Source organism: Lycium ferocissimum, chromosome 9, assembly GCF_029784015.1.
Source record: "Lycium ferocissimum isolate CSIRO_LF1 chromosome 9, AGI_CSIRO_Lferr_CH_V1, whole genome shotgun sequence".
Taxonomy (NCBI): domain Eukaryota; kingdom Viridiplantae; phylum Streptophyta; class Magnoliopsida; order Solanales; family Solanaceae; genus Lycium; species Lycium ferocissimum.
The window spans coordinates 24,474,008-24,487,471 of record NC_081350.1 but is presented as its reverse complement, the minus strand read 5'-3'; the positions used below and the strand labels follow the sequence as shown (position 1 = coordinate 24,487,471).

General features: G+C 34.7%; 2 protein-coding genes across 8 annotated transcripts; one reads left to right on the top strand and one right to left on the bottom strand.

Moving 5' to 3' along the window:
- The first annotated feature begins 1,262 nt into the window (after nt 1-1,262).
- On the top strand, nt 1,263-11,308 carry LOC132029978 (poly [ADP-ribose] polymerase 2). Of its 6 annotated transcripts, none has more exons than XM_059419411.1 (22): nt 1,265-1,550; nt 2,510-2,790; nt 3,736-3,829; nt 3,954-4,035; nt 4,368-4,603; nt 4,735-4,987; nt 5,807-5,883; nt 6,000-6,081; nt 6,387-6,622; nt 6,953-7,076; nt 7,168-7,223; nt 8,095-8,168; nt 8,305-8,351; nt 8,556-8,605; nt 9,081-9,143; nt 9,449-9,529; nt 9,763-9,873; nt 9,990-10,065; nt 10,158-10,300; nt 10,479-10,552; nt 10,706-10,811; nt 11,027-11,308. In XM_059419411.1, the coding sequence occupies exons 1-22, from the start codon at nt 1,461-1,463 to the stop codon at nt 11,117-11,119; spliced, it is 2,529 nt and encodes an 842-aa protein (XP_059275394.1). In that variant the 5' UTR covers nt 1,265-1,460; the 3' UTR covers nt 11,120-11,308. The 6 variants fall into 6 exon arrangements, with proteins under 6 accessions (XP_059275396.1, XP_059275394.1, XP_059275395.1 ...); XM_059419412.1 differs by having other exon boundaries at nt 1,266-1,550; nt 2,510-2,774; nt 3,753-3,829; nt 5,783-5,883; XM_059419410.1 differs by having other exon boundaries at nt 1,266-1,550; nt 5,783-5,883.
- Nucleotides 11,309-11,994: 686 nt separating this feature from the next.
- Nucleotides 11,995-13,078, bottom strand: LOC132069332 (late embryogenesis abundant protein Lea5-like). 2 transcript variants are annotated; one of them, XM_059462711.1, is made up of 2 exons: nt 12,900-13,078; nt 11,995-12,334 (listed from the first exon to the last, which is right to left on the bottom strand). In XM_059462711.1, the coding sequence occupies exons 1-2, from the start codon at nt 12,959-12,961 to the stop codon at nt 12,112-12,114; spliced, it is 285 nt and encodes a 94-aa protein (XP_059318694.1). In that variant the 5' UTR covers nt 12,962-13,078; the 3' UTR covers nt 11,995-12,111. The 2 variants fall into 2 exon arrangements, with proteins under 2 accessions (XP_059318694.1, XP_059318695.1); XM_059462712.1 differs by having other exon boundaries at nt 11,995-12,331.
- Between the last annotated feature and the right edge of the window lie 386 nt (nt 13,079-13,464).

Sequence of the window (13,464 nt, the reverse complement as noted above, 5' to 3'; positions counted from 1 at the left end):
AAGCTAGCAAAATTCAAATATTTCACGCACAAATTAAAAAGAAAAAAATATCAACTACTCTACTTTGTTAAGCAATCAAAATGAAGTTCATGTATACTCGAGAGAATTTGTCAAGATGAGTTTAATGTAGAGTAACTCTACACACACTCATCTAAAGAATGTGTGATTGTGTGGGGCAACATAAATTACAATGTTTTAACCTAGTCGAGTTTTATTCTTATAATTGACTTACTTTTAGGTCTAATCTTTTTCAAATACGTGCATTCACGTAGAATTTTATCACTACATTCTTGTGGTTTGTAAAGGAAATATACACAGACCAGTGCTACCAATTTGCCTGTAGATATTCGATTTTCATTTTCATATTTTCCTTGTTTTTCTCTAAATGTAATCAAACTTAAATCTTCTTACCTTGTCTTAAATAAGCTATGCAACTCTTTCTGTACTGTTCTTTCTCAAATTCTAGTAAATATTATTTTTCCTAAAATAAATTAACCAATTAAGGAAATACAATTTTTTACTCCTACTTTTCTTTTTATGATGCTTTGCACGAATAAAGGAAAAATATAGATGACCCTTCTCCACTTTGAAAGGGGAAGAGATGCTGGCGGAGATGACAGTGGTGGAAGGAGAGGAGTAACATCATTGACATTTGAGTAATAATATTTGTTATAGGAAAAAAAAGATGCATAAAATCAAATTTTTCATTTGTAATTGTCAAATTCTAAACTTAATCACACTTTGTATAATGAAGGAAAATCTATTAATGATGGAAATATAAATTTATATAATATTATTTGTCATAAATAGTGTATTAAAATATTAAAATATTCAGTCAAAATCTCTACACGTATTATTGGTAATTATAGATATTCTATTTTTGTAAAGATGATTAGTTATTTATATTATCATAAGAAGAAGATAGCTGTTATATGGGAGTAATTTTACAAAGAGCGTACTATTATAAAGGAGTTGATTGTTGTTGTTATATGTAAAATGATGTTATAGAGAAATAAAATATAACATAAAAAAATCGATTCCAAAAAAACTTAACTGTTATAAAAAGATGCTCATATACGCGGATGTTGTTATGAAGGTTGGACTGTATTGTCAAAAGGTGCTATGCTTTCGAAAAAAAGAGTAAACATAACCCATTTTAATAACAAGGGTCCATTTAACCTCCAAGGGAATATCTTTATTTATTATTTATATATAAGTTGAGGGCAAATGCATAAAAGTTTTTTATGTACTAGAAAAGAAAAAAGAGAAGAAAAGGGGAGAAGACAAGAGTCCCTTTGACTATTCCAATTTCCGAATTTTAATTCTTCAAAAGTCAGAAAGGAAACCGTGCGCTGCACAAATTATGCCAACAATCTTCCTTGGCAAGTTTTTTCCCCTTCGCTACTAAGTAGTACTCAATAGTATATAACTAACTTGTCACCACTGAAAACATTCAAACAATGGCCACCATCGCCAAGCTTAAAGTGGATGACCTTCGTAACCAGCTTTCAACTCGTGGTCTTGACACCACTGGAACCAAACCCATTTTGGTTAGCACTTACAACCTCACTATTATTCTTTTCGTTATTTTATATATATATTTTTTTACTATAATGGTGTTATTCATGCCTGTAATAGTTCCCAGTAATTGTGTAGATGGAAAGATTTCACCTTGAATTGCCTTAGGCTCAAACTCTTGTGTCTTGCTTGTTATTACCTCAGTTTCAATTTATTTGTCTTGTTTTGATCTGACATGGAGTTTAAGAAAGTAAACAACGACTTTTGAGTGCGCACGGGGTAAACCCAGCTCCTCCCGTGCAATAACACGCAAATCACACAGGAGAGATAACCCGCACTAGACATGCCCCGTGCGACAAGCTCGACCCAGAAGGCAAATCCCCTGTTGTCGTAGGAGGCAGGGGGTTTCGAACGTGAGACTTCCATTATGAAAGCCCCATGCTCAACCAACTGAGCCTCCCTCGGTCCCATTCTATATGACACTCTTTCCTTTTTAGTCAGTCCCAAAAAGAATATCACCTTTCTATATGTAGAAATAATTTAACTTTATGAGATGATTTACGGCTACAAAAATATCTAAGGCTTATTTTGGACCACAAATTTCAAAATTCTTCCCTTATTTCTTAAACTCTGTGTCCAATCAAACACCCTCATATATACTAAAGATATGTAAAATGTATCAAAATGCTTTTTAATCTTATGGTCTTAAACATGCCATGTGAAAAGTTGGAATTAAAGAGTTGTCAAAAAAGGGAAGAGACATTCTTTTTGAAACCGACTAAAAAGGAAAGTAAGACAAACAAATTGAAAAGGAGGGAGTATGAGTATGTACTTTTTCTATAATGGTGTTAGTCAGGCCAGTTATAGTTGTGTTGCCTCAGCTAGGCTCAAACTTGTGTCTTGCTTGTTATTATCATTATTATTATTATTATTATTTTTTTTTGTTGCAGTTTTTGGTTTTAATCGAGTATCCATATTGGGGAAATTGCAGGTAAAGAGATTGGAGGAGGCTATCGAGGAGGAAAACAAGAAGAAACTGAATGGGGATAGGAAAAGATCGAGGGTTGATAATTTTGACTCAATTGGGTCAGGGAAAATGAATGCCGTGGAGGATTTTAAGAAGATGAGTGTTAAGGAATTAAGGGAGTTAGCCACTTCTCGTGGCATTTCCAGTAATGGGTCGAAGAAAGAACTTGTTGAGAGGCTTTGTGCTTCTGCTGATTCACAGAATAATGAGTCAAAAGATGATCTTGGAGGTATTGCACTTGCTATGTGGACAAATCTCTTGTTCTACTTTCTACCAAATTAACTGTCTCATAAAGTTAAAATTAATGAAATTTAACCATCAGTTAATTCATTAACATAACTAGCTTTGCTTTGGACAAAAAACACTAGGTGATTTCTTCCTATCTTTCCTAGCCTTGGTGGACAAAGTTACCCGGTACTTGTTGCTGGTGGAAGGTGTTAGGTATCTAGTGGAATCAGGCAAGCTGATCCGGACACCACGGTTATCAAAACAAAAAAACTAGCTTTGCATTGGGACCCAAACATAGTTTCTTTGATTGCAATTCTATCCAAAATTCGGATATCTTAAGTGAATTATCACCCTCAAAGTTAGTCACACCAAGGGGAAGAGTAATTTATACTGGTTTAGTACTTGTTTACGCGATTATGTTAAGTCTTGTCTCATAATTTGATTTGACATTTTACATTTTACTTCCTACTTCGTCGCACAGTTTTTCCTTTGGCTTTGCAAAAGAAAGTGGCTATGACCAATAACTTTGAAGTGTATTATTAACTTGTCAATTTGAGATGTCACCTTTGCAAATTATTAAACTTTTCATATAGCTTTGTGATTGTCTAACTTTTTATTTGCAAAGTGAATCGGTTAAATCAAAAGTGACTACATTTGAAACTTAGGGAGTAGCTTTGTGCTAAGTAGAATTGAACTCTTTTAGGAAGCTTTTAGACAGTGGACTATTATCGTAAATACTTGTATATACTACAGTAGTTAATGCTACAGAATGGTAATAATACACTATATTATACCGATTAACACAGAAATGTAGTAAAATGACTTAGTGCTACAGTCTAGCCTGAAACTAACTTGACTATTTACTCTATCTATTTGGTTGTGCTTTTCATCCTCTTTTTTAGTGAGAAATGATCGTGTCTTGTTTACTGTTAAAATATTTGGCACCTGGGGATGAAGGTGAGACAGAATTTGGTCACAGCAACAGAGAAGGGTGCAGCTGTTTTGGATCAGTACCTGCCAGATGACATCAAGACACGTTACCATGTCCTGCAACAAGTAAGTCTTTTTGGAAACTTTTTTCTTCAGGATGCGAAGAAGTATTTGCATTGTTCTTTTATTTTCTTCTCTTATCCTCCTAATAAAGATCATTTGGATTCAATGAATTCTTGTTGATATGCAGGGCACTGAGATTTATGATGCCACATTGAACCAAACAAATGTTGGGAACAACAATGACAAGTTTTATATCATTCAAGTTCTAGGTTATTCTCTATCTGTTGCCTCATATATGCCTTAATTTGTTGGAAGCATACTACCTAGCAAAGTGTAAAAGATGTTTTGTTTTCCTTTTGAAGAGGTTTTCTGTGCTATGGAAGCAATATATACTATAAATTGTTCCAGTTAATTGGTGGCTAAATCATGTGTCTACTTAAGATTGGTGGGCCAACCCTAAGAACAACTGTGAATATTGTATTTTGGTTCATCGTGTTCTAGAAACAATTAGAACTGTTGCATATTTGAAACGTTTGTGATGTTACATTGTTTCATTACCCTTTTCCATATGTTTGGCCTGATTCTATTTATCTGATTGCAGAGAGTGATAGTGGTGGGAATTTCCTAGTTTACAGTAGATGGGGCAGAGTTGGTGTAAAGGGTGGAACGGAGATCAATGGTCCCTATATGTCCGCCGATGATGCCACATCTGAGTTTGAGAGAAAATTCTATGAGAAGACCAAGAACTATTGGTCTCAGCGCAAAGATTTTTTTTGTCAACCAAAGCAATATGCTTGGTCGGAAATGGACTATGATGGCAATGGCAAAGAGTCATCAGTAAGTTGTTTAAATTGTGTAGATGGGAAGGATGCACCGGGTGCTGCCTCTGCTAGGCTCAAACTTGTCTCTTGCTTGTTATTTTCGTGCATTTCTTGGTTTCATTGAGCACCCATTTGGGGAAATTGCAGGTAAAGAGATTGGAGGAGGCTATTGAGGAGGCAAACAAGAAGCAATTGAATGGTGATAGGAAAAGATCGAGGGTTGATTCTGACTTAATTGGGTCACGGAAGATGAATGCTGTGGAGGAGTATAAGAAGATGAGTGTTAAGGAGTTAAGGGAGGTAGCCACTTCTCGTGGGATTTCCAGTACTGGGTCGAAGAAAGAACTTGTTGAGAGGCTTTCTGATTCACAGAATAATGAGTCAAAAGATGATCTTGGAGGTATTGAACTTGCTGTGTGGACAAATCTCTTGTTCTACTTTATACCAAATTAACTGTCATAAAGTTAAAATCTTATGAAATTTAACCATCTCTTAATTTATTAACATAACTATTTTGTTTTGGAACCCAAACTTAGATTCTTTGATTGCAATTCTATACAAAATTTGGAGATTTTTAGTGAAGTATTACCCTAAAAGTTAGTCAGACCAAGGGGAAGAATTATTTATACTGGTTTACTGCTTGTTTGCTCGATTATGTTTAGTCTTGTCTTATACTTTGATTTGACATTTTACTTCGTCGCATAATTTTAGATTTTTTGCTTTGCGAAAGAAAGTGGCTATGACCAATAACTTTTAAGTGTAATACTAACTCGTCAATTTGAGATGACACGTCGGCATATTATTACACTTTTCATATAGCTTTGTGATTGTCTAACTTTTTTTTTTTTTGCAAAGGGAATCGGTTAAATCAAGAGTGACTAAATTTTGAAAGTAGGGAGTAGCTGTTAAGTAGCCTGGAACTTTTCAGAAAGCTTTTAGACAGTGGACTGTTATTATAAATACTGGTATATACTACAGTAGTTAATGCTACAGAATGGTACTAATGCACTATATTATAGTACTGGTTACTATAGAAACGTAGTTAAGTGGTGTGTGTTCGACTTAGTGCGACAGTCTAGCCTGAAACTAACTTGATTATTTACTCTATTCATCTTGGTTGTCCTTTTCATCCCTTTTTAGTGAGAAATTATTGTGTCTTGTTTACTGTTAAAATATTTGGCTGTTGGGGATGAAGTTGAGACAGAGAAATTGGTCACAGCAACAAAGAAGGGTGCAGCTGTTTTGGATCAGTACCTGCCAGATGACATCAAGACACGTTACCATGTCCTGCAACAAGTAAGTATTTTAGAAAGTGTTTGGTTCTCGCTGCAAAGAAGTATTTGCATTGTTCTTTTTCTCTTATCCTTCTAATAAAATTCATTTGGATTCAATGAATGCTTGTTGATATGCAGGGCAAGGAGATTTATGATGCCACATTGAACCAAACAAATGTGGGGAACAACAATAACAAGTTTTATATCATTCAAGTTCTAGGTTATTCTCTAATTGTTGCCTCATATAGTCTTAATTTGTTGGAAGCAAACTGCTGCTTGGTTTTCCTTTTAAAGTAGTTTTCCGTGCCGTGGAGCAATATATACTATAAATTGTTCCAGTTAATTGGTGGCTAAATCCTCTGACTACTTCTGATGGTGGGTCAACCCTGACAAAAGCTGTGATATTGTATTTTGGTTCATCATGTTCTAGAAACAATCAGAACTCTTGCATATTTGGAACTTTCTACATTGTGTCATTACCCTTCTCCATTTTTGTTCGGCCTGATTCTATTCATCTGATTGCAGAGAATGATAGTAGTAGGAATTTCCTTGTTTACACAAGATGGGGCAGAGTTGGTGCAAAAGGTGGAACGAAGATCAATGGTCCCTATATGTCCGCTAATGAGGCCACATCTGAGTTTGAGAGCAAATTCTATGAGAAGACCAAGAACTATTGGTCTAACCGCAAAGATTTTGTTTGTCAACCAAAGCAATATGCTTGGTTGGAAATGGACTATGATGACAACGGGAAAGAGTCATCAGTAAGTTGTTTGAAGTTACTTGTACTCTATTGGGACAATGATGTAGTAAACTTATTATTTCTGAATTGATGTAGAATCTATTGCTCTATATCGCAATTGTGTAGATGTGTTAAACTCGTTATTCTTTCCATCAACTTAGAATCTTTTGCTCTATTTTCTGCTGTTGCATCCGAGTTCAGTTCTGACAAAATTCACGCAATAACTTGAAATATTCCTATCATATGAATAAGCAGTTCGGTTTGAAGTACTGTTCTTGTTTATCAAGTCGACAATGCTATATATATAAAGTGATGTATACTGATCTGAGGGCTTCATGAACCTCTCAAACAGGTCCAAGGACAGTCCAACCAAGTACCAATTCAACCTCGTGAGACTAAGCTGGAGGCTCCAATTGCAAAGTTCATATCCCTTATTTGCGACATCAATATGATGAGGCAGCAAATGATGGAAATAGGTTTAGCACTTCTTTTACACCATAATGATTCTTATCTTGATATTCATCACTTCTATCATAACTGATATATATCCTTGTTATTATTGAACAGGGTACAACGCCAACAAGTTGCCACTCGGTAAATTGAGCAAAACAACTATTTTGAAGGCAAGTATCTGGTGTGATTTATGCTTTAGTGTCTCATTTCTAAACCACTTATTTTTGTCTTCATTTATTTAAATCTGTGTGGTCCTGAATGAAAAATAGTCGATGAAGCATATGCCAAATCATGTAAAGATTCCCTTAAACCTAAGTTATCTTCAAAATTTGATATATCTTTGGTTCCAGTTTTACTTGATTTGACTTTACCATTTCCTCCTGATGTTCTATTCCTTCTATGTAGGAATGAAACATTCTAAGTAGTATAACTTATTTCTATTATATAATTCTTTTTTTGGTGAGACATAGTTTTACTCCCACTAATATTTCCTCATCAAAGCTTTGAGGTATTGATTGGTGCTGTCCTGGAGGGCAGAAAATTCGCCGTGTTGTTGCTAGATTGCCCGACTTGAATCTGATGCAGAGGGCTTTCACAAGGTCTTTGCAGAAGAAATGAAAAAATTAGGCACGGAGAATTAAAAGTATTGAAGGGTGTATAGGGAGAAAGTAGTTAGGTAGGACGACATCTATCATGCTTTACTACACTCACCAAGACATAAACAAATAAGTAAAGGGCTTTTTTCATTTTTGACCGGTCAGCCGAAATTAATTACGAGCGCTAGCTAAAATATACAAAACATATACACTGATTATGTATATTTTGTGTATATTATATTTATATGTATATTATCTATACAATATGTATATTATATGTATATTTATATTTACTATACAAAACCTATACATTTGCTGGCTATTTTGTAAATTGGATTACCGAAAGACATTGGACTGTAATTATCTCATAAGTAAATGGATTAACAAATGAGAGAAAAAAGAGAATTACTATGGATTATTCAACTAAAAGTTTGTCTCTGTTTAGGGCTATGATGTCTTGAAAAGGATTTCTGATGTAATTGGCCAGTCTAACAGAACACTGCTTGAAGATTTGAGCAGGTAAGTTTGCTTCATCCCTACTGCAAGTTGTCTGCTTATCCCTAACCACGTTATTTCTGGAGCTTTAGAAGCTTCAGGAGTATTTTGTAACCATGAATATATGGTTGCTGATATTTTCATCATTTTTATGTCGCAGTAAATTCTATACAGTCATTCCTCATGATTTTGGCTTCTATAAGATGCGTAAGTCATCTTAGTTCCTTTTCCTTTTCCAGCAAAGCCTCATTTTCCCTCCTTGTCCAGCTTCATCTGCTTGCATGATCCTCCAGTCTTTCTTTTTCCCTATGTCCTTTTTTTCCTCAGTTACTTTAGGTAGATGGTAATGGTAGTGGTTCTGTTAGATAATTTTCGTGTAACTTACTAATATACTCATTGTCGTACTGTCAGGTGAATTTGTCATCGACACCCCTCAGAAGTTAAAACGCAAAATTGAAATGGTGACTTTTTTTTTCTCCTTTCTAAATTCACTCCTTTTCTCTTTCCTCCTGATCATTATTCTCTATGTATTACACTGTCATAGGTGTGCATCCTCAGTTAAAGGGGTGAAAGTGTCTGCTTTGTAGTGCTTTTGGCAGTTGTAGGACTGACTGATCGTTTGATGTTTCATCAACTGTTATGTCCATCTTGAAGCATGAATTTCTTATTACTGTTAGTTGATGTTCCCTACCAATGAGTTGGTTCTAAGTTGTCCTATTGTACGCCTTCAACTGTAGGATATGTATGTGGTTTATGCAGATGAGCTAACAAAGCATATATTAGAAAGTTGAGATTAGCTGGTGTCAGTCACAAATTATCCTCACAATGAAATTTTAGTTCAATATTTTTCTACGTTTATTCTCGTGCTGCTTGTCTATTGTTTTACTTATTTCTACCTGATCTTTTTGCTGTGATGAAACTCTTGGAAACGAAAAGGTCGAAGCTCTTGCTGAAATTGAAGTAGCAACTAAGTTATTGGAGGATAACACAAAAATACAGGTACTGCTTTGCCGAGTCCGGTTGAAAGTATTCTCTTTAATTTTGGTGCAACAAGAATATTCTTTTTTGTATAGATAGATATTCTGAAAGCTCAAAAATTAAAAAATACTATAACTTTTTTCTCCATCTTGGTGCATTATCAGTTGAATGATTCTTGATTTATCTTTGAAATAATAAAGAAAATGGTTTTGGTTGAAGCTATGTTCCAACAGATCTAGCTTTTAGCACAACTTAATTTGCTTTTGCATACAATAACTGTTTTGATGTTTGAGATATGACTCAGAATTGGCGTCATCTTCTTGTAGGAGGATCCCTTGTATTATCAATATGAACAACTTCGTTGCAAACTTATTCCAGTTGAAATTGGTTCCCAGGAATTTCAAATGGTATGAATTTTCTTTTATTGGATCTGTTACTTCAGGGTCTTTTATCTTCTGATTATTGTATTCCTTCATTCAGTGTGTTGATCAGCAAGACAAGTATGAACATTGTGTATTTTATTTGTTCATCTGGTGCATGGAGTAATCAGCACGTCATGTCTTGTACTATCTTTATTTTCGTCTCAGATTATTATTCATCTCTGGAGTGTATGAAGCTGAATGGTGTTATTTTTGGTCAGATTGAGAACTACATGAAGAACACTCATGCAAAAACACATTCTGGTTATGCTGCCAATATTGTTCAAGTATTTAGGGCGTCAAGAGAAGGTGAAACTGAAAGATTCCAGAAGGTGAACTCTGAAGTCTCATAAAATTCATTACAACAGGTTTTTCTATTTTATTAACTTTTAACTACTTCTACCACCCAAGACTGATGTAAAATCTGTGTAACTCTCTCTGTAAGCAGTTCTTTGATACAAGTAATAGGATGCTTTTATGGCATGGTTCTCGGCTCACAAACTGGGCTGGCATTCTTTCACAGGGTTGTTTGCTTATTCTCTTGTTTAAATTTCTTCAGGCGTATTTTAAGTCATCTTATAATCCCTTAATGATTGATTCCCGCGTGATACACTAGGTTTACGAATTGCTCCTCCAGAAGCACCTTCGACAGGGTACATGTTTGGGAAAGGTGTTTATTTTGCTGATATGTTCTCCAAAAGTGCAAATTATTGCTTTGCTTCCTCTTCTGCTAGGGATGGTGTGCTTCTGTTGTGTGAGGTTAGTTAGCCCTTCAATCTAGCCCAGTTCTTTTCCCTCTCATTTTTATGTCACTCCTTTAGACAAATCCTTTTTTGTGAGCCACAACCTCTCTATATCCAGCTTTCTGTTTCACATCTTCTCTTTTTCAAGCTCTGGATAGGATGGAAAATTAATGATCTTTCTACTTTCCTTACAGGTTGCTCTCGGTGACATGAATGAGCTGCTGTCAGCCAACTGCAATGCTGATAAGTTGCCTTCGGGAAAGCTAAGGTTTCATTCTTTTCATTTTATGTTATTTCTCAGAGAGTAAACTCAAAATACAACAAAAGAAAGAAGAAAACTGTAGTTTGTGGTTATAGAGAAACCTGTTTTTGAGCTGGAAAAGAATGATTCATGGGAATATCATGATTCCTGATATTGCAGCACTAAAGGAGTCGGTGCCACGGCCCCAGATTTTGAAAAAGCTCAAGTACTTGAAGATGGTGTAATCGTTCCTTTGGGAAATCCTAAGGAGCAGCCAAACAGCAAGGTTTGCTCTCTTGTTTCTGACACCATCTTTATTTCACTATTCCATTTGCTTGAAGCGTTATGTGCATACGATGTTCGTGATTGTGAAATTATGAATGAGAAATCCTACTTTTTGTGTTAAAATGAACTTCGCGTGCTAGCTGCCTAGTCCCTTAGGCCTTGTGCCATATATGCTCATTGGATGTCATACTAAACATTGTTTAAATCTTTTTGCAGGGTAGTTTGTTGTATAATGAGTACATAGTTTACAATGTGGAACAAATAAGGATGCGCTATGTTATCCATGTTGAGTTCAATTATGGGAGATAATCATTGTAAATTTCAGGTTATGGAATTTCATCTTTAAGTTTAGAATATGAGGAATTTTGTTTAGGCATTGTATCTTGTAAATTTTGATACATTTGAATCGTGAACGTGATTCTAGCTAGGTAGTATTATATCCACAAAAATGAGAAAAACTAGCCACTGTTTAGGTATATATGGAATGCTCTTGTTAAATCCTCCTTTTGTATCAGCACTATCTTTGCTTGTGTGCTCCTTGTAGAGCATAAAATTGCTGCTTGAATTTAGTTCCTCTGGGATTAATGTGAGTGGGAACTAGAATGTCACAATTTGAGTTTTTAACACAAACGGTCCCTTAAATTCGGCAGGTCGTATATATACAACCCTTAAGTTCTTCAAAATTGAGCATTTTCATTTTCCGTTAAATTATTAATACCAATGTTAGCTAATATAAACTGAATTATCAGGTGTAGAAGATTATGTCAGACAATTTCAGATGTCGATTCTTTGATTCATTTTAGTTTCAGCGTTCCCTGCAGAGTATTGTGATTTGGATGCATCTTACTAGTGTTACTGAGAGCTTTAAAATAGGTCTTTTTTTTTTGTTAATCGTTAAATAATTTTTCCCCTAAATAATGATCACATTTCCATTAAGTAATTGCAAAATAACGTAGTCCTCGATAACACCCATTTCTCCACTTCTCTTCTCTTCTAACATAGTCCTAGCAAATTAAATATACTATATTTGTTTTTACTTATTATTATTGACCAAAGAAATTTACTTTAGAGAAATCTTCAAATTTTCATGTACTTTCTATTTTTCAATGTCATATATATTCAAACACGGAAAGTTAATAGAGTTAATTAAGTATACTATAATTTATTCTCATTTGCCAACAAAAAAGAGGGGAAGAATTTGTGATCTTATTATAATACTCATCATCTAGAGCACTAATATACATAACAATTACTTTTGGTAAGAAAGGCTTATTACTAATTATTCAGATAAATACAATTTGTTAGTGTCGTGTGAACTTGCTCTTCAAGAGCATTTGGCGGAGCTCGACGGCATCAATCTGATTAGCTTGATTTTCAGGCCTGTAATAACCTGTTACGGGGTCAGGTATCCATTGTGATTTGGGAGCTGATTCTTCTTTCAAGTTGTTCATCATCATGTTGCTCACCCCACCACCTCCTCTAATTCCTTTGCTTTCTGTCGCTGCCACTGCATATCCCTTCCTACTAAATGTAGCAAAAAAAAAAAAAAAAAGATGATCTTTTTGCCTCATCTCAATCAAAAACAACTTTTCTTTTAACTTTTGGAAAACAAAAGAATCGTACTGGAGAGCATCAGTGGTGAATCACACGAGAGAATTCAAAATATAAAGAAGTAAGCACAGAAAAGAGTCAATGAAAATCAACATAAAATATACTCCCTCCGTCCTCCGTCTCAATTTATGTGACACAGTTAGAATTTCGAGAGTCAATCAAGTTTTTCATTGACCGAAATTTCTTTATATGTCTTTTAAATATTTTAGGTTGTTAATTATTGTGATTTATATTACTTTTCATATAGGTTTTAAATATATAGATTTTATTTCAAAAAACTTAAAGTTTTTATGTCCGAATTCACTGTTAAAGTTTAGAAGTTGACTCTCGAAATTTCAACCGTGCCACATAAATTGTAACGGAAGAGTATATACATAATTTTTCATTGTATATTTTCCGTCGAATGAAATATCAATTGACTCCCTTAAATAAGGTTAGCTCCGGCCCTGGGGAGTATAAGATTGAAAAGCATAGTTACCTGCATACAACAAGAGAGACTCTATCAGAAAAGAGCTTAACGCTGGAAAAAGAGCGAGCCATTATTATCCAAATGATACGCCAAAGAGTAGAGTGGTAATAAGAAAAGAGGATATAATATGAGTTGTTTGCTTAGAAGAATGTTTGTGTTTGTTTGTTGAGAGTTTTGGATGGAAGAAGAGGTGGCCATATTTATAAGCAGCGGAAATAAGAGGCCAACAGTTTTTTATTTCAGCGCTGTTGGGTTTGTCAAAATTAGTTTTGAAATGTGAGAAAAGGTCTACTTGGTTCTGACATGTAGCGCCGTTTTCTACTTTTCTTCAAACACCAATTTTCCTGATAATTAACTTCCCAACTTGCAAAGCGAATTTATTTCTTGTAGAAAATTCATTTCACAAGTACTTGATCAGCATCTTAATTAGTCCAACTCAAATTCCTTAGATTTGCAAAATTAATGGAGTATTAGTTTGAAATGTCAGCCAGTCAAAACTTAACACATCAAACTTGAAATGACGATATAGGAGTAAGTAATAGTACTAAAAGTTTATATTCGTTTGGATGGTTGA

What these genes read in the sequence shown, in the direction of transcription:
- LOC132029978 (XM_059419410.1), top strand. Translation starts at nt 1,461, where the DNA reads ATGGCCACCATCGCCAAGCTTAAAGTGGATGACCTTCGTAACCAGCTT. An exon ending in CTGCTTGAAGATTTGAGCAG is followed by an intron (nt 8,169 to 8,304) that starts GTAAGTTTGCTT and finishes TTTATGTCGCAG; the next exon opens with TAAATTCTATACAGTCATTC. An exon ending in TAAAACGCAAAATTGAAATG is followed by an intron (nt 8,606 to 9,080) that starts GTGACTTTTTTT and finishes GGAAACGAAAAG; the next exon opens with GTCGAAGCTCTTGCTGAAAT.
- LOC132069332 (XM_059462711.1), bottom strand. Translation starts at nt 12,961, where the DNA reads ATGGCTCGCTCTTTTTCCAGCGTTAAGCTCTTTTCTGATAGAGTCTCT. An exon ending in GTCTCTCTTGTTGTATGCAG is followed by an intron (nt 12,335 to 12,899) that starts GTAACTATGCTT and finishes TGCTACATTTAG; the next exon opens with TAGGAAGGGATATGCAGTGG.